General features: G+C 45.5%; 1 protein-coding gene across 2 annotated transcripts; it reads left to right on the forward strand.

Moving 5' to 3' along the window:
• Positions 1 to 33: 33 nt before the first annotated feature.
• Positions 34 to 24648, forward strand: OSCP1 (organic solute carrier partner 1). Of its 2 annotated transcripts, XM_010977518.3 has the most exons (10): positions 34 to 234; positions 9209 to 9363; positions 13366 to 13533; positions 14181 to 14261; positions 19660 to 19763; positions 20205 to 20333; positions 20877 to 20946; positions 22524 to 22663; positions 23581 to 23644; positions 23892 to 24648. In XM_010977518.3, exons 1-10 carry the CDS (start codon positions 123 to 125, stop codon positions 24006 to 24008), a joined length of 1140 nt encoding a protein of 379 aa, XP_010975820.1. In that variant the 5' UTR covers positions 34 to 122; the 3' UTR covers positions 24009 to 24648. The 2 variants fall into 2 exon arrangements, with proteins under 2 accessions (XP_010975820.1, XP_031320646.1); XM_031464786.2 differs by lacking the exons at positions 19660 to 19763; positions 20205 to 20333; positions 20877 to 20946; ... (1 more) ...; positions 23581 to 23644; positions 23892 to 24648 and adding an exon at positions 15556 to 15792 and having other exon boundaries at positions 41 to 234; positions 14181 to 14265.
• Positions 24649 to 25132: the final 484 nt, after the last annotated feature.

The following is a 25132-nucleotide window of genomic DNA, read 5'->3' on the forward strand; positions in this document are numbered from 1 at the left end:
GCCTCTTTTGCCACCCGCCGCGTTGCCTAGCAACCAGGCTTCGGGGACGCAGCTGCTGGGCCTCCAGGCCTCTGGCTACGGAACCTCGGGGCTCTTTAACTGCTGCGCTCGCTTCCTGCACCATGTCGGTGCGGACGCTACCGCTGCTCTTCTTGAACTTGGGAGGGGAGATGCTCTACATCCTGGACCAGCGGCTGCGGGCCCAGAACATCCCGGGAGACAAGGCCCGCAAAGGTGAGAGGCGCCCAGCGCGCAAAGCCAGCCCCACGCCCCACAGCCCGGCCCCTCACCGCTGCCCCAGCCCCCGCAGCCAGACCTCCATAGTAGTCCCCTTTACAGACTCACCGACACCCATGCACTCTGCGCTCTCGCATTCAGGGACTTCTCTCACCACCCACAGCCCTATCCAGTCAGAGCCCCTCGGGAGCAAAGTCCCTAAAAGATCGTCTCACCGCAGAGGGATTTAATACCCCTACTTGATATTGTTAGGGTACCTGACCTCCCCCCACCATTAACTCATCCCTTCAAATGATTTCCCAATCTCTCGTGACAACCGGCCCCTCCCAAATGTGGGAGTCCCAGCAGCCCACCACTTGGCGACACACTGCTAATCCAAGCATCCTCTTTCCCCGAGTGAACCTTCTGAGTCTCCATTCCTCTGTGCCGTATTCCCCTTCATGAACTGGAGGCCAGTCTTGCTAATTTCAGAAGCTATTTCTAGAAAGATGGGGTTCTGAAATAACGTTGATAAATAAGAAAACATGAGAAAGTTATGTCTTTCCCTTAACAATTGTTGGAAGAGAATGCAATTGTGGAAATAATTTTATGAGAGTTTCTAAAATGCAAGATCTGTCTCCTATACACACCACATCTAATCCCCAGAGAAATGGCCACTCTGAACTCTCTGCCACCCTTTTTCTCTCCCTCTTTCCCCCACTTCTCAACCAACAACTGCTTTCACCAAGTTTCCTGGGATTAAATATGAAGGCAATATTATATTTCAAGGTAAAGGAAGAAAATTTGGTATAAAGGTGCCTGACATGATTGCAGATTAAAACATTTATGCTCTCCAACAGTCTCTGTATGCTCAATTGATGTTAAACATATGTATTCAGATGTTAAGCATACATATTCAGATAGTCACTATTGTATCTGTGCAGTTGAGTCCAAGTCCATGCATAAAGAGATTTAAAAAACTCCCTTTGGCATACCCTCTCCATTCATTCTGTAGACTGCTGCCGGTGAGCTTTCCAAAATGCAAATCTGTCCATAATGCTTGCTACTTAACACCCTTGGTCAGCTTTCCACTGCTGTCTGGATGGCTGCCAAGTCCTTGGCAAGACATTTCAGGGCCCTTCCTGATCTGACCTCTGTCCACCTCTGCAGTCCCACCTTCTACCACTGCCTGCCTCCTACTGTGTATCTTAATAATACCAAACTGCTTGTAGGTCTCCATTTAAAGCATGTTCATTCGTGTTTCCACGCTCGTAATTCCCATTCTACCCAAACCTCCTGTGTCTGTGCTAGTCATTCACCTTCCAACCTGCATTATTCAGCTTAAGAATCATCTCCTTCAGGAAGCCTCTGCACATGGGGAAAGGGCCTGCACGTACTCCCATAGCATCCCATGTGTGCCCCTCTCCACCTCATTGCTGGCCACATTATACTGAAATGGTCTGTATATGTGTCTGTCTCCCCCACGTGTTGTCTTATTCATCTTTGTATTCCAGCACCTAGCATAATGCCTACAGAATAAATTGGTACTCAGTAAATGTTTGTTGAGCTGCTGTTTTACATGACATTGCCATTTCTTCCTCAGGAAGGTTCTGTTTTTCTTGGCATTGTGTTATGTGATTTCATTTGGGCTGATGGCACCTGTGAGCTGACAGGTAGTTTTTGGGCTAGTAGTCTGCATCTTGGAGGCAGTGTATATTAGCAATTAAAAGCATGCTCTCTGTAGTCATACGGAAATGGGTCCCAATACCAGCTTTGCCGTTTAACTAGTTGTATGACCTTGCAGTGTAACCTCTGTAAGCCTGTTATTTTTCCCCATAGAATGGGAATAATAATATATACCTGACAGTGAAGTTGTAAGGATTGAATGAGATCATGTACTTAACACATTTAACACAGTGAATAGCAGGCATGGTCTTCCAAGAGAAGGTCTGTGCAAGACCCTATGAATATTAGGGGACTGACTTCCTTTGGGTTCAGGAACTGTTGTCCTTCTGGGTTTGCTAGATGCAGCTTTAGAGAGTTTCAGACATCGTTAGTAATTCACATTCACACACTCATTCCTGTCACAGTCGGGGTGAGTGTCAGATGTGAGATGTCGGGTGGAGCCTGATGTAGCCATTCTGCGCCTTCACTGGAGGTGGGGCTTTTGATCAGTCTGTCTGCTAACTGATTTTAAAATTGGGGGACCTATCTTCCTAATACAACAACAAACATTTATTAAACACTTACTATGTACCTTGGACTTCTCTGAACACCTTAATCCCCATAACTAACCTGTCATGTATTAATACTGCTGTCCCATTTTACAGGTGCTCAGAGTAAGGAAAGTAAGGCTAATTTTCCCAGGGTTACATAGCTGGTAAGAGGAAGAGTAAAGGATTTGAAATCATGTCATCAGGCTCCAGGTCTCAGATCCTTAACCCAAATCCTTAACTGCTGCACTCTACTGCCATACCCAAGGGGACTGTATCAGAATCTTTGTGTGGATGAAGGATGGAAGGTTGGGAGGAGAGGGAGTGGTTTGGGGGAAAAATCCAATATACCCACTGATTTTAAAAAAGAAATGGCAGGAAAAATAAATAAAAGAAATGGCAGAAAGTAGTTGGTTGACAGGGACCTGTAGAAAACAGAGCGAGAAACCAGAGCAGAGAGTGTGGGATTCCAAACGCGGAGAAACACTCATCTCTTCCACCATTTAGATCTGGTGTCGCTGCGGGAGCAGGAGCCTCTGTGACAAAAGCCTGTGCACAGAGGCCTGTAAAGCACCAGGTGCAGTAAACTAGTCCTCATTGCAGCTTTGAATGGAAATCATATTTCTGCTGGATGTTTTCACTACCTTGCACAGCTAATTGGTCTCCTGGAGGCCGTCCCACTCCCACAAGGCCAGTGCAGATATTGCAGTTTTTTTCCCCACAGCGCAGCCCCTAGTTCAGCATTCAACAGAAAGGAAGTCCTCTCTCTGTGGGGCAACTTTTGAGTGTTGCATACTGAGTGTGGTCCCAGGTTTTAAGCAATAGCAAAATAAGAAAAGCTGCCTTTGCCTCACTCCCGTCCTCTTTAAGATACTCATAAGTAAGACCCTCTTACATTTTATTTACATTCCTCATTTGACAGAAGGGGAACCTAAGGCATGGGGCCATTAAGTGACTTATTTTTCCAAGATGCCCAGATCCCAGTGTAGGACTGAGCAACCAAAGGCTGTGAGGTTCTATTTTTATTTTTCTAGTTCCAATTGAACAGGCAGCTCTGGATAGCCTTGGGCTTGCCTCCCACTCAAAATATAACTAAAGTGGAATCGTCACAAACAAGTCATCTGGAGAAATAATAGAAAAACAGGGCATCCTTTTCCTTCCCCCGTCTTCAGGAGGAAGGGGGCTGGGAGCACACAGCACGACAGAGACCTCTGCTGGAGCTTAGCGCCACTGCTGCGGGAGCTCCTCGGAGCCCTGGCCATGGGTTCAACAGCTCCTTTTTGTCAGAAGCAGGCAGTCACTGTCCCTTAGTGTAGATGAGCCCCTGGTAGCCCCTACTGTTCCAAACACACCTTCAAGAGAGTTGCATCTCAGCCTCTGCTAATTCCCATGAGCCTAACAGACAAGACCACCTGTAAAATAAATGCCACAAAAATGATAGAAGATGGGGACATTATGCTAAAGAAGCCAGCACCTGCTTTAAGGCCAGACTCTTGGGGCTTCTTCCCCAGTATTTTCTCTCCAAAACCCTGTGACTCTTGCGGCAGAAAGATGGTGAATTTTCCCAGAGGAGTCTGACCTTGTACTGGGAACCCTTTGCAGCCAGTTAGGACTGTGCTTTCAGACCGGTCTCAGGAGCTATTGGTATTGAGTATTGAAGACTCATATATGCTTTGATTATAACTTCACCTCTGAAACAATCAAGTACAAATATTTCCATGAAGGGACCATTCATGACAAAATGTTTTCAAAATGTGGATGTGTGTAGAACTCTGTTTAATCTATGGGTGGTTTTTCTAGATTAAAATCTCTCCCCCAAAAAATTAAGGAAAGGAAAAAAATCATCTTGCATCCTTTATGGGTGGTGTCCAAAATTGTGCAGTAGAGAAAGCAGAACTAGGAGGGAAGCCAGCCAAGTGCTTGATGTGTCTGTTTCATCCCTACAGCAACCCTACGAGGTAGGTGCAATTATGATCCCCACTTTACAGATAAGGAAACTGAGGTTAAACAAGTTGTTTGAAGTTTTATAGCTGGTAAGTGGTACAGCCAGGTCTCAACCCATAAAGGGTCTTGGTTCTCACAGATTTCTCTGGCCAAGTACATCTTTCCTTATTTGGTCTCCTCTTGGCATCTCCCTGATGACCTTTGGCCTCAGGAGCTTTCTTTACAGTGGTGCCATCATTAGTTCCCTCTTTTTACATGGAAGTCATGCCTCTCTAAATAAAAAGTAAATCAGAAACAAGACTTTTTTCCTTTTAATTCATGTTTTCATGTTTTCTAATTTTAATAGTTCCATCTGTACTCTAAAAAGGGAAATCTTACATTAATTTTAAAAATCAGGTTGTAAAGAAAGAAAATCCTTTCTCTACCTGTTCTTGGGATTATTCTTCCTTGTGGAAGTTAGTGTTTTTAAAAGCCTTATTTTCAATGACGTGTATTCTCATAGCGTTAGAGAGGATGACTTCTTGAGCCTTGTGAGGTAAACCACAGGGTAGCTAGTTCACCTGAGCTTCCTCTCCTCCTAGGCCACCCTCTATAAGATACAGCTTCCCTAGGGCTTTTTTGGAACTTGTTATTTATCCGTCATCCTTTTAAAAGTTTCAAATGGAAGGCAGAGTATTTGCATTAAACACTAATGCAAACGTGAAAAATAAAGTTTCATAAACCAGATCATTGGAATTGGTGTTTTTAAAGCCTCGTTGAAAATAATGTTCTTACTTCATGAACTGGTGTTTTCTTTTTATATGCTTCATGTAGATGAATGGACAGAGGTGGACAGAAAACGAGGTATGCTATCTCTGAGCTGCATGTATTCAGTCTGCATCCACAGGTTCACTCAGTCCTTCATCAATGGGGCTTAAAGTGGGACCACTCTAAGTATTTCCAAATAAAAGAACAGGCGTGAGTTTCTCTCTAGCAGAGACACTGGTTATACATTTGAATCTTTTACTTATATAAGTGCAGTATATAAGGATGAAACCCAAGCAAACGTTGGCCAAAAGACCATATTGCACCTGAGGTATTGGTCTCTTTTCATCAGTTCCAAGCTTTGCAAGGACAGCTGGGGCAGCAGCTACATTTCTGGGTAGGCTGTCCTATTTAGTAGTCCTTAAAACAATTCTGTGACTGTATCGTGTAGCTGAAGAGCTGTTTTCCTTAGCACAGAGGTGTCTGTTGAGCAACTGAGAAAAATGGAAGCCTGTTTAGGGTAGGAGGTTGGGGTATATAGCTCAGTGGTACAGCACGTGCTTAGCATGCATGAGGTCCTGGGTTCAATCCCCAGTACCTCCATTAAAAAATAATAATAAATTTGTTTAAATGGAAGCCCATGTCTGCATGGCCACCAGGATGGCAGGCAGAAGGCATGATACACACCCACTGTGGCCTTATCGTGCTAGGTCTTCAGTTTCCCCTTCACCCCCAACTAGCAGCAAACCTGAAAAAGTTACCAATTCCTCAGAATAAAACCTTACAGACTTTCTCAACTTTAAATGTGACAGGTACCTTCCATCATTTGACATTCGGGTGTAGTTTATGCATGTCTCTCACCACACCAAGTATGCTGAGCAGATAATATATATAACATTTAAGAGCACAGGCAGTAGCATCAAACAACCCCATCCTAATTTCAGTGTCACCATCTGCCTCTCTAAGGCTGTTTTCCTCCCTGATAGAATAGGATAATAATTCAGAGTTGCCTTGGGGTTTAAATGAGATAATGCGTGGAAAGTTCTAAGCCCAGTGCCTAGAACATAATAAGGCTTCAAAACATGGTAACCATCTAGAAGTCGTAGCTTCTCTGTTTTACCCTTGGTTGTAAATGTGTGTTCCCATAAACAATAATATTTATGGCAGAGGTAGTTGCTAAAAATTCAATACCTTTCATCAAGAGAATCATTTCATCACGCCAGGCTTGAAGAAAAGCCCAAAGTGCCTGATACACTTTTATAATAATACTTCACAGCACTTCCCCTGAGCAATTTTTGACTCACCTCTTGATGCATGGCAGAATTTCCCAGCGAGAAGTGTAGATTTTGAAGGCTTTTTGTAAATGCAATTAAACCACTGGAGTTTATCTTAAGCATTCAAAAATAATGAGGGGAAACTGACTTCACGCACTGAACCCCGGATTATAAGCCTGGTGTGTTAAGAACTCAGTTACTGACCCTTCGATGCACCTATGAAAAATCACCCCAATACCTGGCCTTCATCTCCTGATGAAACCTGGCTACTAGTACATTCCTGCCTCATGAAATTATGCAGAGGTCATGTGAGTGCCAAAAACTAACACCAAGACCGACCGAGAGGTCTGGTTAAAACTATTTCTCAGGTTTGAGTTAAATGCGACGTGGGGGCCTACTCTAGGGCGAGGACATTAATTTTGTCTTTGGGCCTGGTGTTTATCTCAGCGTCTGGTGTATAGTAGGTCCGCATCAGCCAAGTGCCAGGTGAAGCACGCTGTGAGAAATAAGCATGTTAATTCGTGTCCCCACGCTCTTTCCAAAGAATTAAATGAGAGTTGGAGCCCTGGGTGCCAGAGCCCAGCCATAAGACTGCCACTTCCTCTTGGGGGCATTTGTGTTCACTGCTCTGCCCACAGGGACAGGGCCTGCTGCGCTGTCTTTCCAGCTTGTGAACTTTCTGGAAGTTCTCGTGGAAGGAGCTATGGTGCTATATAGCTTATTCACTTCCCAGGGGGAAAGGCTTCACTTTGCTTTTTACTATGCCAGAGTGCCTAACAATCGCCTTGGGATTTTCTTTCTTTTAGAACTGATTTACTTGGGTCTCAGCTATTTTTCTAGCTCCTGCTAAAGGCTCAGAGACCCTAGAGAAATGACTCGGCCTCTGGGAGAATGTAAGCGTGCACTTGATCAGAGCTGATGTGGTCCTTTAACTTGAATTCTTCCTTTTTGGCACTCCTCCCTGGCCTACATAAATCTGTGGAGAATTCTTCAAAGTCTCTCATTTGAGGCCTTATATGTGACTTTCCAGTTGTACCTATTTCCTTGCAAATTCTGCATTTTATATAGGCCGTGGTAAGAAAAATGTGAGGAAGCCCAGTTTACTACAGGTCCTTACTTGTTTAGGTCGAAGGCGAAAGGCTGTGCTTGGGGCAAAGCGGGAAGAGTTGGTCTGTCTCCAGGCTGTCCCCGCTGGGGAGGGGTTAGTGCACGTGGAGGCAGGCTGCCGTGGGTTGGGGTTGTGAGTTGTCCGATGGGAGGGATACCCCGTGTTGGTGATGGGTCTGGTTCTCCCTTACTAACGGGATGGCGTCCACAGTAAAATCTAGAAGTCAAGTGTGAGTTCAACACTTCTGGAAGGAGTCACAGTCAGTTCTTTTGTGTCAGGGTGGGCGTGGGGAGGGGGTGTTTCGTTCCCCCATTCCTCCTCTCTAGCCCTTCCATTTAAGATTTACATACAACTAGCCCTCAGCTCCTCGCTTCTCCCCAAAACTGCTCTTCAAGATGCTTTAAAATACTGGCCTGAGCCCTCAGGGTACTTTTAGCAGTTACTTAAAGGTGGAGAGGGTGCCTGAAATCTTGACCTTGCCTTCACTTGCTAAGATACAAGGCCACAGCCAGTCACCTGGTGGGTCCTTCATGTGGCAAGAGAAAGGCGTCTGTATCTTCCAGTAATAATCAGTCATGTTTAACGGTTGATTTTGTATAATTATTTTAAGTAACCAATTTTCTTTCAGTTTTTAATTACTACGAATGCATGGTCTCAGCATCCATATACGATCACCATTAGGCCAGAAAATATCTAGCTTAATTAAGAATAATCTGTGTTCAACCATACCTGTTGTTGTTCCTTGTACCAAAGGGTTTTCCTAGCCCTCAAGTAACGTTATTTGAGTAGCACAAAATATCTAAATGAATCAGTGGATGAAGAACTAGCATTATAAATCCTTTGGTCTGCACACATCTTAGGACCTTTTATTCTCACCACGTGTAAATTTTCCATCTGAAAAACAGTGTAAGACATATGACTACAGTATAATATCAATATTACAGATCAAATACAGAAAGTAAATTTTTAGGCTTCCTAAAATGGTGTTAATCTGAAGTACACTTGTAGAAACATTAGAAATGTTTTCAACTCTAACCAGTGGGTAGCCTTGTCTATTTTTTAAACCATTTTGCTAAAAAAAAAAGTCAATTACCATTATAGGTCCCATTTTTATAAAATTTGTTTTTAAGTAAAAATGTTATAGACTTGCTAAACAAACAGACAAAACAATAGTGATGCTGTTTTTCATTTTAAAATAAACTCTAATCTAAAATGCTTATAGGAATCTTTTTTAGAGAAAAAAGATACTTTCTTCTTCTCCTTCTATCTTCTTTGTCTAGAACTAGAATTATAGATCCTTCGTTTGCACACACCTTAGGACCTTTCTCTTTCTATTTTCTTTGTCTTTAGAGACCCTAGAGAAATTACTCAGCATTTCTTCTTTCTCTTCTTTCTTTAGAGAAAGAAGAAAGATTTCCCCTCTCATCAAGTGAGATAATGTGTTTGAAAGTTTGTAACCCCTGAAGCACAGCACACTTGTACTTTGTCTCATTTATGTTTGCCCTGAGATGGTCTCATAAAACACTCTGGACCCTGCTTTCTCCTGGGGCATCTGTGTGGTTTCTCCCCGGGGAGCAGATCTTACCAACGATATCCACATCCCCCCTCTACACAGGCCCAGATACTCCATTCCATTCGTATAGAGACCATCTCCTGAATAAAGCTTCCTCTGATACCTCACTTAGCTGCATTCTCTCTTGTCTCTCCAGTTCTGAATGACATCATCTCAACCATGTTCAATAGAAAGTTTATGGAGGAATTGTTCAAACCCCAAGAGCTCTACAGCAAGAAGGCCCTGAGGACTGTCTACGACCGCCTGGCTCATGCCTCCATTATGAGACTGAACCAGGCCAGCATGGATAAGGTGAGCAGACAGCTGCCTCTGTCCTCTGGCCTGCATTTCTTGTAGATGAGCCTAGACTGGAATCAAATGAGGTGATGTAGGCAGTGGTGCCTGGCAAAAGAACAGGCACTTGTCAAAGAGTTGTTCTTGAGCTTCCGAGTTGGGAGGACCTCAGAAGTCATCCGCACTGACCCCTTTGTTGTTTATGTCATTCCATCTGCCCAAAGACAGTGCTGGTCTGCATGCCTGTATTTATGACCACCTCAACCCAATACAAGCATCCAACCCTAATTAAAAGCTTTAATTCTGCTTCCTTCTTAACAAATCTCAGCTCTGCAAACCAGGAATTTTTTCAAAAGCAAATTTCAAAACTGCTCAACTTTACTTATAATGTAAACATATCTGTTTCATTGTGAAACAAATTTTTAGGGTACTCTGATTTTAGAAGTAAGAATTCCAATAAGCAGTGGCAGAGAATTAATAAATCTCTTGTTCAGAAGAATTCCAAACACTTATATAGGTCTCTGCCCTCAAGGAGAGAGAGCATAACTCCCCACTCCTTGGATGTGAGCTGCACTTGGTGACTTCCTTCCAAAGAGGACAGTATGGAAAGGAGGAGGGAAACAGCCAGCTTCACAGTGGAGGAACATGACAAACATGACCTCAACCAGGGGATGACATCAACAGTGATAAGCCACGTGGTGGTACCCTGATTTGATGTGATGAGGATAGCGCTCCACCTCCATGATCGTCCTCCCAAACACCCACAACCCCAGGCTAATCATGGAAAAAAACCGTCAGACAAATACCATTCAGAGGTCATGTTACAAAATAATACCTGACCAGTAGTCAGAACTGTCAAGGCCGCCAGAAACAAGGAACTCCAGAGAAACTGCCACAGCCAGGAGGAGCCTAAAGAGATATGATAACCAAATGAAATGTGGGGTCCTGGAACAGAAATAGGACATTAGGGGAAAACTAAAAAGATCCAAGTAAAATATGGACTTGAGTTAATTTTTTTAAATAATTACAATAATAATAATTCCTTTTCAATTCCCTTCATTATGTTAATTTTTAAAAATCATGAGGACTGATGGTGCTAGTTGTGCAAAAATCAACACTGTCTTATTGCTAGTACCTGGAAACCTTAGACAGACTGGCTTTAGCTATGCCCTCTTGCTCCTGCCACTTACCTTTAGAAAGTGACTTTAATCTCCTTGAGCCTCCATTTTCCCTTCTGTAAAATGGGGATAATAATAGCTGCTTCATCCATTACTAGGAGGATTAAGTGAGAAACCTATATAATGACACACCTAGACCTGGCACATAGTAGATGTTGAATAAATGTTCATTATCTTCTCTTCTCTGCTTGTTCCTCTCCCTCTGCCTTTAAGAAGGTTTAGGTTTGCAGAGCGAAAGGACACAGAATTTGGAATCGGGGGAAGGGTTTAGTTCAGTGGTACAGTGTATGCTTAGCATGCACAAGGTCCTGGACTCAATCCCCAGTACCTCCTTTAAAAATAAATAAACCTAATTACCAACACCCCAAAAATAGAACTTGGAGTCAAAAAACCTAGGTTCAAGTCTTAGCTCTCCCAGTAGCTGTGAGACCCAATTTGCTGAATAACCCTGAGCTTTCATTTCTTCATCTTATTCCTGTTTTTATCCTTTATTCCTAGCACAGTGTCCTGTATGCAACAGGAACTTAATATTTGATAATGATGGTGGAGAGTCTCAAATCTATAGCTCTGGATTATATACCCCTGTGACCACACCCCTGACACACACCCCAGGCTGCTCCTGTTGTATGCCACTTTCAAAGTGAAATGTTTAGCTGCATGTTGGAGAAATGGGATCGTGTAGAGGGTTCTAGCAAGGGTATCAGGATTTGACCATCTTTAGTTCAAATCTCATCCTGTTACTCACTACCAGCTATGTGAAATTAGGCAAGTTTCATCATTTTTAATCTTGGGGTAATAAGCTATCTCACAGAGTTCTTGTGAAAATTAAATGGGGTCAAATGAGGTAATGCTTATGTATGTGCTTGGCGCAGCACTGAGATGGCTGTAGTTTAATTTCCAATCCTATCTCAGACGTGTCCATAACTCATCTCCCAAACTGGCTCCCCCCACCGCCCCTGCCAGACTTCCCTGTCTCAGTCAGTAGCATCATGTGTGTCTCCCAGGCACTAAGCTGAAAGTGCTGTGGTCATTTTAAACAGCCCTCATCTTCATCCCCCAGATCCAGTCAGGCACTCACCGTGTACTGACAGCTTTCCTCCTGAGTATCACGTACTCTTCTTTCCCCGGCCTTGTCCATTCCCACTGTCTTTACTCCAGGCCTTCTGTCTGGGTTACGCCTGTTGCAGAAAAATGCATTACAGCTCCGTGTTATATAGCTCAGTGTTAAAGCTCAGTTGTGACAGCAACCTGGATCCCCGCAGCACTCAGAGAGTTGGAGAACTCAGGTTTATTAGGCCTGCGGGCCCAGAAAAGTTAACACTCCAAGCTCTGGACCCCGTCTGTAGGTTTATACGGGCCTTTATAGGCTGCCAATTTTACACTTTGCAACATCTTATGCAAATAAAGTATAACAGAAGTTGGCCAACCAGGAACAAGCTTTGTAGGACTAGACCAATCAGGAGTGAGAGAAATAACCAATCAGGAGTGAGCTCCATGCAAATGAAGTACTACAAATGGACCAATCAGAAGTTAGGGAAGTGGACCAATCAGAAGTGAGAATAATAACCAATCAGGAGTGAAGGAAATAACCAATCAGAAGTGAGCTCAGGGAACCAATAGAATTTTAGGGGTAAGCCATTTCAGAGGCAAAAAGTGAGATAGAGCCTCTGGGCCAGGGAACCAGATGGTGCCAGCAGGAGAGTAGTGGCCCTGCTTGGGGGCCCTGCCGGTTTTTTTATGGGACTTCCCGCCTCACTCCAACAGAATGTCTTTCATTCATACAATCAGGAGATATTGCAAACCTCTTAGGAGCCCAGCACCAGCTAACCTTCCTCCCCCCTGCTCTCACATCTCATCATCCCCAGACCCACTAATCTCGCTTAATTACCACTTTTACCACATCAGCTCAGGAAGTTTCAGTAGCCCCTAATTCCTACCACATCTAATCTAAATTATTCTGTCTGCCTTTCTAAAACCTTTAATATTCTAATCTTGCCATAATTACCCACCTTTATTTCCCAACGTCCCCAACACAAACCATCCCCTGTAGTCAGGCTGCTGTGCTCCTTCTCCCAGGAAAAGAGCATTATCCATGGCTGCCTCCGGACTCTTGCACATGCTATTCCCCTCAACTAGAATGCCTTTCCCCTCCCTCAGCCTGTTCGAACCTGCCTGAGTTCACATCAGGCCCACTTCTTCCACAAAGCCTATCTTGACCACTTTGATCCTCACCAGTTTCCCACCTCTGACCATCAGAGGTGGTCATAACACACGTGGGACTTGTTGATATCTTATTAAGTATTATTCATCATTTTAAATTGTTCTCATGCAGTCATAGAACTTTATTCTTGTCATTTTCACACATGTCATCTCATTTACTCCTCTCGGTGATTCTGCAACGTTGGAAAATTAGGGAGTAGTTTTTACACATGAGAAAACTCAGGCTCAGAGAGGTGAAGAGACTTGGCTTGGGCCATCAAGTCAGCAGCAGCGGAGGGCTTGAACTCGAGTTTTCATTCTCCAAGTCCAGCACCAGTTCCAGGGCCCCACAGCTGCCCATGTTGTTTCATACGTGTTGCATCAGCAACACACATAAGCTGACCGGAAATCCTGGTTTGCTCAGAAATGTCCTGGCTTACTCCTGTAGTCCTGGCTTAATTGTTAATGTCACCCCCTTTTACTCTCAAAAGTGTCTTGGTTTGCGTGATAACTAGATATGGTCACTGAGCTGTAAGGTAAGCCCAGAATTGGTTTCTAGTAAGTGCCTGACTGAGTCATTGTTGAGAGGTTCTGATTTCTGCCTTTATGGTCCTTTTTCTTTTGTTCATCTCTGGGTTGGCAGCTCTATGACCTGATGACGATGGCTTTCAAATATCAAGTACTGCTGTGTCCTCGTCCCAGGGATGTGTTGCTGGTCACTTTCAATCATTTAGATGCCATCAAGGGATTCATCCAAGACTCCCCAACCATCCTGCATCAAGTGGATGAGACTTTCCGGCAGCTGACTGAAGTAAGCATGTAACCAGTTTATCACCTCTCAGCCCCAGTACCTGTTCTCACTCCTCTGTTAAGAACAGGCAGAGTCAGCAGGGAGGGTATAGATCAGGGGTAGAGCACATGCTTAGCACAAAGTCCTGGGTTCAGTCCTTAGTACCTCTATTCAATAAATAAATAAGCTTAATTTCCTCTCCACCCCAAAAAAAAGAACAGGCAGAGTCCAAGACAAAGAGAACAGGGTGAGGAATGACAAAGCCTGCCACTGTCCCAGAAAATTCTAAAAATCTACAGGTGTCCATTTTGGTAAGACAGTAGATGTTACCACCTTCCACCCTCTCACTGTTGCCTTCATAACTGGGAAAGCAATGATAAAGAGCATAGCTGTTTTCTCCTAACTTTTCCAAAAGGGAGTTGGTGGTGGATGTTCTGTGAAATCTTGGGGACTGGGAGAGGTGACGTGCACCCCGCTCAGTGTGCCGTGGTGAGGTTGGTGGCTCTGGTGAGGGAGCAGTGCCAGCCCTCCTGCCCCTCCTGCCCCAGCAGCTGAGTCCTCTCCTTACTTTCTGGCTCCCATCCCTGAGCACCCCCTACCCCTGCCTGTCTGCACTTCCCATGGCACTTCTGAAATTGGAATGCTTCTTTCTGCCTTGCCTCTGGCAGACGTACGGGGGACTCTCTGCGGGGGAGTTCCAGATGATCCGGCAGACACTCCTCAGCTTCTTCCAGGACCTGCACATTCGGGTGAGTGAGTGGGCAGCCCCGGGAGAACCCTGCCACTGCTGTCAAGGGAGATAGGGTGCAAGTCTTCAGGGCAGACAGGGCTGGGATTCTGCCCAATTAGCAACATCCTCAGTGTTTTGCTGCATGACAATAACCTTTCTGATGACCAATCTCAGCTGTTTTTAAATAGACCAAGGGAGACAGTGATGACACCATTCCTTCCCAGTTATCTTATGTGTTTCTTTAAAATACGGTTTCTTCCCTGGCTTCTCCAGGCCAGCAGCCTGATCTTAATTCTAAAACCTTTTCTTGAGCCTTTATCATCTTGACTTCTCCAGGATCTGAGCTGTCAGGACGCTGCCTTCCTGCTCCATGAAAAGCTCGCCTCTCCTGGGCTTTCATGGCATCGTACCATCCTGGCCTTCACTCATCTCTCCCATCTCTCTGCCTTTCACTCCTTCCTCCCCGTCTTCCTGTCTCCAACTCTCCCCTCTTCTGCCTCTACCCACCCCCTGCTCTTTCCTCCCTACTTTGACTACCAACTCCTCCACATAAGACTCCTGCATCTAACTTCTACCCACCCTTGCCCCAGCTCTGCCATCCAGCCCCACATCGCCCCCGCTTGCTGAGACACTCTACCAGTGCCCACAACCGAGTGTCTACAGCTCAACTAGTCTCCAGAATCAAGTCCAGCTCAACTTCCTGATTCCTTCTGAAGACTCCGCCATTCCCTCATTCATTCAGCTCAGAACCAAAGTGTCACCTTTGATTTCCCTTCTCTGATATTCATCTAATTGCTAATAAGGCCAACCGAGTTGGCCTTTTCAATCTCCATGCCCTCCTTTCCATTCCTGTCACCACTAGCCCTGCCCAGGCCTTCATGCTTCATGTTGGCTCTTGCCTTCCAAATGACCCCACCTCCTCCTTTCATGCCTGCTCCAGACAGTTCTATACCCTGACTTGGAAAACACATTCTGAGCTTCTGAATTTGGGGCCTGTCTGTCTTAGACAGGACTTTGTTCCCTTCCATAATTTAACACACTGATATGGGAAGGATGGTTGATATGGCAAAATGAGCCCAGGCTCCAGAATCAGGCACCCTTGTGTTTGAATCCCAGCTCCAGCACAGCTCCATGACCTTGAGCAAATTACTTCTCTAGAGTCTTAATTTTGCCATCTGAAAAATGGAAACAATAATACCTAATTTAGAGTTTGTCAGGAAGATTAAGTGAAGCAGCACATGTAATACACATGTATTTGCTTGTCCTATATATAGACACACACATATACTCTCTCTGTATGTAACACACAATAGAGTGCTTCTGGAAGGAAGGGCAGGAAACCTGTCACAGTGGTTGCCTACTGGGAGTGGGAGCTACATGGATGACAGGGGTACAAGAGAGACTTACATTCCCTTGCATACCCTTTGAACGTTTTGAATTTTGTACGTGTGTGTATAAAATAGTTATAAAATAAAATTTTTTTAAAAAGAAGAAATAGAGCATGCTTAGAACCTGATTGTTAGTTCCCTTCCATGAACAAAGAAAGACAAATAGATTTCAATACTGGTGCCAATTTTATTTTGAACCCTCATGAATAATTTCATTTGCTATGGACGGAGCAATGATAACATCAATATAAATTAAGATTAAAATTAAAAATATGAAAGTACAAATAAGATTAACTTTTGCGTTGCTATAAAATATTGAAAACTCTGCATCATATTATTGTCAAGACTGTGCACATTTGGACATTGTTTTATGGATTGTAGTAATATAAACAGCTATATTGATTTCTCAATTCTGACAAGATAAAATTCATTATAATGAAAAGACGTTCCTAATAATAAATCTATAACAAAATCATTCAAATATATTAAACCGCAAAATATATTAAGCTTTACCAGCTAAATGGGCAGGCAATGAAACAATAGAAAGTTCATCAAGAGAAACAGGAATCACATATCCTGACATTCAGCCACTGATCTGTAACATCTGGCTGGTTTTCCAAATCTGCTCTCTAATGTTATTTTTGCTCAGCTGCAATTTGTGATTGCCTCTACAGATTTTCTCTGTGTTCAAAACAGTCTTGATAGTTTTGAGATTTGTTAGCAAAACCAGCTAACTAAATCAAGAGTACACAGCTCTGACCTAACAATTCCTTGCTCATTGTTTAACCAAAGCAAGTACAAGACTCCTCATCCTAATGTCCAGAGCTTTCTGTGATTTCACAAAATAGCCTGAGACTGGATGTGGGGATTGAGCGAAAGAAGAATTAAGAACAACTGCTAAGTTCTTGGTGCCATTTTCTGAGTAGAGAAAGGACTGAAGGGAAGTATATTTGAGTAGAAAAAGGAATTAATTCTATTTAGGTTTAATTTGCCTATTAGACCTCCAAGTGGCAAAGTCAAGTCAGCAGGTAAATATCTAAACCTGGAGCTCAGAGGAGAGAGCCAAGCTGGAGAGAGAAACGTGGGGTTCGTCAGCATACAGCAGAGAGACAGTATCAGTCTTCTGGCCACTGGATGGATGCTGGCCCTTCTCTCTCATCCACAGGCAGGATGTGAGAAGCAGAGTCAGCATTCTGTCAGCTTCCGCCTCATTTTTAGATCATGATTTTTCTGCCCTCCTCCTGGAAGGCCAGACCGGCAACCACAAAACCATCCAAAGCCCAGGACTCATCCCTCACTGCTGAACCTGGCTGCCAAGTCACTCATCCACATTCACTGAGCTTTTAAATCCCCGGCTCATTCTCCTCCCAGCCACTAGAATCCCACCATCATCCTGGGGAGTGCTGGTGCTTAGGAGATGTCTCATCCAGCACTCCAGCCCCACAGCTCCATGACCTGCATTCCCTCTTTCCATGGGAAACCTGGGTCCTGCCCTCAGGAACTCATCAGAGAAGGGAAGGTGCACTGAGGGCCTTAACAGGTGTTCAGTTCTGACACAGAAGAGTGTGAAGAGAGAGGACACAAAGCAGGGGGTGGTCAGTTCCACCTAACAGAATCAGGGAAGTCTTCGTAGAGGATCTGATATCTTCTAGAAGAAATAGGTTTTCACCAGGACCATGGGAAAAAAAGGGAGGGGTTAAGAAGACACCATCTCAGTAAAGGCACAACACATGTAACCACCTGGCAGAATTGGTGGCACAGGGAGCCAGAAGGTTGCGAGCAATCGAGTATGGCTAGAATATAAGGTTCAAGGAGGAACATGGCTACAGAGAGGAGCAAAGGGCTAACTGGACGTTACCTGGCAGACAGCAGCCAGTGAAGCAGGAGAAGGACACAGTCTGATAAGAGTTTAGAAGATTCTCTTTAGTAGCAGAATGAAGGTGGAACAAAAACAGATGAGAAGAGGCAGGGAGACCAGTGCAGAGGCTCTGCAGTGGCCAGTCTAGAGGTGATGGAGGTCTGAGCTAGGGAACAGGGTAGAGAGGAGGGGCCAGACACAGAAGTGATCTCTGGGTGGGCAGGGCTTGGCGACTAAGTAGCCTTAGGAAGGTGGTGGGTGGGGGAACTCAGGTTGCCAACTTGGTGACCTGGTGGTGTCATTCACTGGGATCAGGTTAGGGAGGACAATAATAAGCCCTGTTCCAAGCAGAGTGAATTGGAGGTGCAGCCGAGAAACCTATAGGTGGACACATTTAATAGGCAACAGGATAGGTGGGTCTGATGCCCAGGGAAGAAGGCTAAGTAGAAGTTCCAGATCTGGGAGCCATCAGGGTGGAAGTGAATGCTGGCACATGGGAGTAGATGAGATCACCTCAGGAAAAAAAAGGGTGGAGTGAGAACAGGGCATGGGAGAGTCACACCTACAGCTAAGGGCCAGCAGAGGAGCTTGGCAAGCAGGCAGACCCAACAGTCCCATCCAGCAAAAAGCAGATTCTCAGGTCAAACATAGACCCACACTTGGATTAAATTTGTACATTTCAGATCTACGGATAGTCAGCTCTATTAGAATCAGCTAACAGAGGGTCCCACACATACATAGTCTCACTTGTCTCTCCAAACTTCCTTTCTCCATGCTTGTATTCATATCCCTTGGTCACAGAATCTCAAGGTTAAAAATTCCTTAAAAATCATCAAGCCAAACCCTCCAGCCAAACCAGTGTACACATCCCCCCTAAAAAAGATGACTTGTGCCAGCCCGTCTCTGTTTCTGAAGTGTCTTCACACCCACCTTCTCCCTCCAGGCCCAGCTCCAAACCCACAGTCACCCCTACCCACCCCGTCTGCCTGCAGTCATTCTCCTCAGCCGACTAACGTGCAAATGCTGTTCAGCATGTCCTGCCTCATAGTGTCATTGTTTTTCCGTTTTATGCTGTTTCCTGTGTCCAATCAGACAGCAATACAGAGAATGTTAGCTATCACTTACTGAGCACTCATGTGTCAGGCCCTGTGACAAGTGCTTTCCGTTCATTATCCGGTTTAGGGGTCCCACTAACCCACTGAATAGGTACTGTTATCCCCCGTTTACCAGAGAGAAAGGTGGTGCAACTTAACGAAAAACCCAGAGCCCAGGAGGGGCCCAGCTGCGATGTGAGCCCGGACAGTCTAACATCAGCAGCCAAACTGCCAGCATACAAATCCTCACCACTTTGCATTTTCACTGCCTTGTGTGCACCAGATGTTTCCTCCCGATGATGTTACAAATATAATCTTGTCAAGTTTTAGAGTCTGAAGGGACCTTCAAGTTTATCTCACTTTACAGATGAGGAAGCTAAGAGCCAATCAAACTGATTAACTGCTACAATCCTAATGGAATTTAATCTGACCAAGACCTCAACACATGAAGCAAGGAGTAGAAGTAGGCAGAATGTGGGGTTTTCAGTCACGGCGAAGACCTTCCAACTCTAATGCCACTGGATCCGCCAGTCCGGCCCCTTCCCACCAGCCCAGCATGTGACTGAGAGCTTGGAGTCAGAAACACAAGGTCTGAATCCTCAGCTCTGCCGCTTATGAACTGGCTGGCCTTGAGGAACTGTTTTAACCTCTGAGCTGCTGATTCCTCATCTGTAAAATGAGGGTAATAAGGATCTTATAGCTGAAGCCTCACAGCTGTATGGAAGGTTAGCAAGGAAGCAAGTGGGTGTGAGATTTGGAGTCATCCTGGGGTTTGAGTCTAGTCCTGTCTCTTATTGTTCTCTTTGGGCAAGTCACTCCACTCTGTGAACCTGAGCCTCCTCATCTTTAAAAGCAGGGATAGCATCACTCACCTGGAAGATTTGCTATGTGGCTCCAAAGAAGTTCTGTTTGTAAAAACACTCTAACTTGTCAGGGGCTAGTTCTGGTGACTTTTCTCTCACTGTCATCAGGTCACTAGGTAGCATTCCCACGCCATTACACACGCTCCATCTTCAGAATGCTGATGTCTATGAACATATGCCAAGAGAAATGACAATAAGTGTATTTTTTTCCCAGGTGTCCATATTTCTAAAGGACAGAGTTCAGAATTCTAATGGCCGCTTTGTATTGCCCGTGTCTGGGCCTGTTCCCTGGGGAACTGAAGTTCCTGGACTCATCAGGTGAATTCTCAACAGTCACTGTCAGACCAATGTTTGGAGTTTCGGGAAGCCAATACCTGGGCCACCCCATAGAAAGCAGCCCTTCTGAGGCCCCTCCCTTTCTTCAGCGAAGCACAGCAGTGAGGAGGTCAGGTTCTAATCCAGTCTGTCACTGAGCAGACACTTGAAGCAAACCACCCAGTTCTCCAGGATTCATTTCCTCACCTACCGAATCGTTACTGTGAGGATGAATAAGACAATAATGCTCTAAAGGGCTACCCAGCACATAACATGTACTCCGTAAATATCATTATTACTATGTTACTGTCATGACCTCCACCAGCATCTTAATCTTGAAGCAGTGCATGAATTCCCTTTTGTCCCATAGTACAGGAAATAAAGAAGTATCCGGGACATTCCAAGCTTGGAGAACACTGCAGCATGTCCTGCTCTGTATTGTAGAATGTTCAACCGCAAAGGCGAAGAAGTGAGGAAGGCAGAATTCAAGCATGGCGGGAACTATGTCGCGGCCCCCAAAGAAGGGTCCTTTGAACTCTATGGAGACCGAGTCCTGAAACTGGGAACTAACATGTAAGCAAATCTCCCTCCCCGAATGGATCCAAGTCCAAGGGCAGTCCCTTCATTTAAAAAACCAGCTTGACTTCTGCTATGAAAAAAATCCCTGCTGACAGTTGGAGGAATTCCCCCTTAGTTACACATGGCATGCAGAGCCCTGACGTATCCAAAGGGCACCTCAGATCTCCCAACATAAAGTAAACTCAACAGATTGAAAAGATAAATAATTTTAAAGAGCCACGTGAGAGAACCCGCCAAAACCTTGGTTGCGATGGCGATCCCAGAGGGCTTGGCTTTCATGTACCATTCACATTACTTTCAGCAATACACATTACTTTGCAAGAGGAGGCATTTCCACACAGCTTCCCAGGTATTTTGTTTTGGGAAGAAATGAAACGTGAGTGGTTGACACCCACTTAGTTGTATTCTGTATTCCCAGCACCTTTCTGGATGCTTTGTCACACCTCGAACTAAAAGCTCTGCGCTATATTCACAAGTTAGAGGGACGTCAGGGTCAAAGGGCTGGACAAAGTTATCACGGTTCTCTGTTGACACCAGGTACAGTGTGAACCGGCCCGTGGAAACCCACATGTCTGGAGCATCCAAGAACTTAGCTTCACAGACACAGGTGAGCTTCTGCCTCCCTTACTTATCTTCTTAGAGCTTATTTCAAGATACAAGAGTCTGGACGCGGAGAAGAGTGGGAACTCTAGATTTCAAAGCTGGCCAACTTTACCCTCGTTGTTTGTAGTCTTCTCAGTTCCACCTCACCAGTACACAGGTTTTTAATTATAGTTTCTCATGGAGACTTCCAGCGATCTGACTAATTAGGTAATTTTAGGCTTGGTTCCACCACCGTAATTAAGCAGGAACCACACACCAGGACATGTGAAATAGCATTTGTACCAGTGCTCCTAGGCCCGTGGTTGCTGAGTTCAGCAGTTGGGTGTATTCTGACCATTAAAACATCCCTTTTCAGTGCTTCCCTGTGTAATGATGTGGAAGCTAACTTCAAAATGGGGGTTGGGGTTCTCTAAATTCTGTTTTACAAATTTTCACTGAACTAGCTACCAGCTAGCTGGAGGACAAATGACAGAATATTCAGTTACTCGGCAAAATTCTATGGTCTGGGTACTCAGGACACAGAGCTGGCTTAGATGTGGTCCCATCCTGAAGGGGCTTGTAATACACTGGAAAGACAGTGGTAGGAACACAGAACCATAACATGGCAGAAAAAGACTCTCTGGGCATCCTGAGCAAAGTGCTGTGCCCAGAACACATGTCCTGTCCAGAGTGTGCAAGCAGGGGACAGGGATCAAGAAGGCTTTTCAGAGGAGGTGACGTTCAAGCAGGGTCCAGAGTCGGGAAGATACAAAACAGCCGAGAAGGAGAAATAGGCATGCAAACCAAGGTCAGAGTACGAGCAGAGGCACCCAGAGGCACAGTGTTCAGGGGAAGCAGGGAGCCTGCGTCTCTCCCACGTGGCTAGATCATAATGCAGTAGAGGCAGCGGCCAGAGATTTGGCTGGACAGGGACACCAGGGCCAGATTCAGAAGGGGCTGAAACAATGTGGATTCTGTCCTTTAGGCAGGAGGCAGCGGGGTTTGTCTCAAGCAAGGGAGAAGTGAGATGAGGACCACATTTTGGGTAACTGGCAGCAGAGTGACGGAAGAGGCGAAGCGGGAGAAGGCTGGTCTTGAGAGAGCCGGTCAGGAGGAGGGGTGAAGGCTGCGGTGGGGCCAGGCCAGGAGAGCGGGAGCCATAGGAGGGAAGGGATTCGGGGGTGTGTACTCGGGTCACCACCTGAGGGCAGTGTGGGAGTGCCTGCGGAATGAGTGCCCTCGGACCTGGATCCTTCACCCAGGCTGCTTGTAGATGCCGAGGGAACTAGACTGCCTGAAGAGGAACAAAGAAACATTCTTCTCCTTCAAGGAGGAAGGCAGTGCGAGGAGAACGGGGTCCCTGGGGCCTTCCACTCCTCCGGAAAGCGTGACTGTCTCTGGTGTGTCGCCTTGCTAGAGTCCCTCTGGTTCTGACGTGGATTATTTCTGTTTTGGTTAAGCCTGTTTCCTATGCTTCATTTGGACCCAGTTCTTCCCAGTTATTGTTCTGCCTTGTTTAGTAACACCACCCTGGGTTTCTGGGGTCTCATCTGGAAACCAATCACCTTCATGTGGCTAAAAGTCATGAAACTGTCTCTACAGGAAAGCATTGCTCCCAACCCTCTTGCTAAAGAAGAACTGAATCTCTTGGCCAGGCTGATGGGAGGGATGGAGATTAAGAAACCCAGTGGCCCTGAGCCAGGATTCCGGTTGAATCTCTTCACCACTGATGAAGAGGAGGAGTATGTTTACAACTTGTTTCTTTAAAGACATATATAAAAATCTTAAGTGTGATAAGAACCCAAAAATGACCATTATAAACCAATGACACTTCTCAACACAGAGGTGAAGATCACAATGAAATACCAGCAAATTCAATAACCTAGTTAAAGAAGAATCCACCAGCATTAAATAGCCTGAACCTTCTGGATTCATTCAAAAAAATAGTTCTAATGTTTTATTTAGCAAAGCACAGTTCAACAAGAGAATGAGAAGTCAAGAGAATCATATTAAGAAAAGACTGTTAAGAAATTAGAAGGAGGTTGGAGCAGGATGTCTTTAGGATTAGACAGTATGCCCAAAACCAATAGCAATAGTAATTCGCAAGGTTTAGAAAGTGCTTTACAGTTTACAGAGCACTTCTGCATTCATTATCTCACATGCTCCTCCTCACAACCAAATATTTGGGGTGGGGGTTGCCTTCCCTCATCAAATTGGCAGGTATTGTGGTAAGTGTCAGGATCCAGAGAAGGAGCGTAAGACCTGGAGCCTGTCCTCAGGTGCTCCCAGTGTCCTGGGAGCGTGAACGTGTGCGCGGGTCATTCCGGCACCATGTCGTAACCATGATGGAGGACACAACAACTGACTTTGCACCAGCAGATTGAAGGAGTTGGCAACTAAGCTGGGTCCTAGAGTCTGCCAAGCAGAGGAACGGGAAAAACATTCTTGGCAGAGTTCAGTATGTGCCAAGGCACACAGACATAAAAGGACTTGACTTCCTGGAGTGTAGGGTGCATTGGTTGGGGATAGCATAGAAAGCTGAAGAGAAAGGGCAGAAGATGAGGCAGAAAAAATAGATTGCCAAATTACCAAGGGCCAGTTTGCCATGCTAGCAGGGAGAAAACTTAACCTTTATCCATTTCTCTATCATCTCGTGCAGACAAGCAGCACTAACCAGGCCAGAAGAGTTATCCTATGAAGTTATCAACATCCAAGCTACTCAGGTGTGTGCAGGGGATTACACAAGGCAAATCTTATTCCCCTCCTCCTCTTGTAGTAATCTTGAACTTCAAAGGCCCTCCCTTCTCCTATCTAATCAGCACTTAACTATAGTCCCTATTCTGACAAACAGGTGAGGGACTGAAATTCATCACAGTGGTGGGATGAAATTTAACTACCAGCTGCACAAAGAGGCTGCAGTGCCAACACCACATCCTCCTCATTCCCTTCCACGTCTCGTTTCTCTCACAGGACCAGCAGAGGAACGAGGAGCTGGCTCAGATCATGGGGGAGTTTGAGGTCATGGACCAGCCGAGGCGGATCACCAGCAAGGGCGATGATTTGCTCGCCATGATGGATGAGCTGTAGATGTGCTGAGCGGGCACGCCCCTCCCCCTATGCAGAGGATGTTGGATGAGGACCCTGGGGGGGGCCCCCAGGAAGCCAACTGATGCTGCTAGTTTTCTACTGAGTGAAGCCCTTACCTCTTGTTCCTGTTTAGGTAGGAACGAACTGTGCGGGTCCCCCTCCGGGAGCACTCTTCTCTGGAAAGCACACACATACACCGATTTTCAGCAAAATATATTCTAGCTTTTAAATTGGACGGTTCCCACTTTCTTTCTGGTTTTATGACAGTTGTGCAAAGCATCCGGGGCCATAGTTCAAGCCCCAGGGTCAGTCAGAGGGCACTCCTGTTGCCGTTTTCAGTTACAGCTTTGCTGAGAGGACCACGGCTGCCCGTGAATCGTCATGAAACTTCAGAGCTTTCTGGGATGTGTTCTGCCTTGTGAGTCTGACAAAAGTGGGAAAGGTAGTTGCCTCAAACAGCCAGAGCCCAGTGTAGACAGCCCTCCTCTCTCAGGCACCCTGGGAACTGTAACTTCAGAGGCAGAGTAAGCAAGGCCATGACAGGCCTCACACAGCGCATGTGAGTGTCTGCAGTTCTCTGCACATTTCTCTCTCCATATGTGGTGTGGGCTTATCCCACATGGAAATGTGTACCAAGGAATCAGTTTGCTTTTGAGCTCCTTGCCCCCAGAGTCTTCCTCCGCCACTTAGTGTTCTTGCCTTGTAAGAACATCCAGCATGACGTGCCAGGACATCTGCCTCTCCTGCTTCGCCATCAGTGGCCAAGCAGAGCCTTAAGTTGGATGCACAGGAGGCACGCGTGGTGTGCCACCGCCCCTTCCACGTACCAGATGAGTTACTTCCCTTGGCAGGATGCCAAGTCTAATTGGAATCCATGAGAAACATCTCAGGCCAGGGCTACCTTAATTGTTTCAGGAAGGAGGCTCAGCTCTTGCCTCATGCTCATCCTGGACTGAGTAACGGCAGGCGAGGGGCCAGCTGACATTCAGAGGCCAAGGTCCATTCAGTCCGATGGAGGGAATATCCAGAAGAGCAGAGGTAGGCGAGAAACTGAGCTGAGCTGGTCGTTGCCTGAGACTGAGCCAACCACCAGGACCACTTGGACCCTTGCACCTTGGCAAGAG

The sequence above is a fragment of the Camelus dromedarius genome, chromosome 14, assembly GCF_036321535.1.
Source record: "Camelus dromedarius isolate mCamDro1 chromosome 14, mCamDro1.pat, whole genome shotgun sequence".
NCBI lineage: Eukaryota > Metazoa > Chordata > Mammalia > Artiodactyla > Camelidae > Camelus > Camelus dromedarius.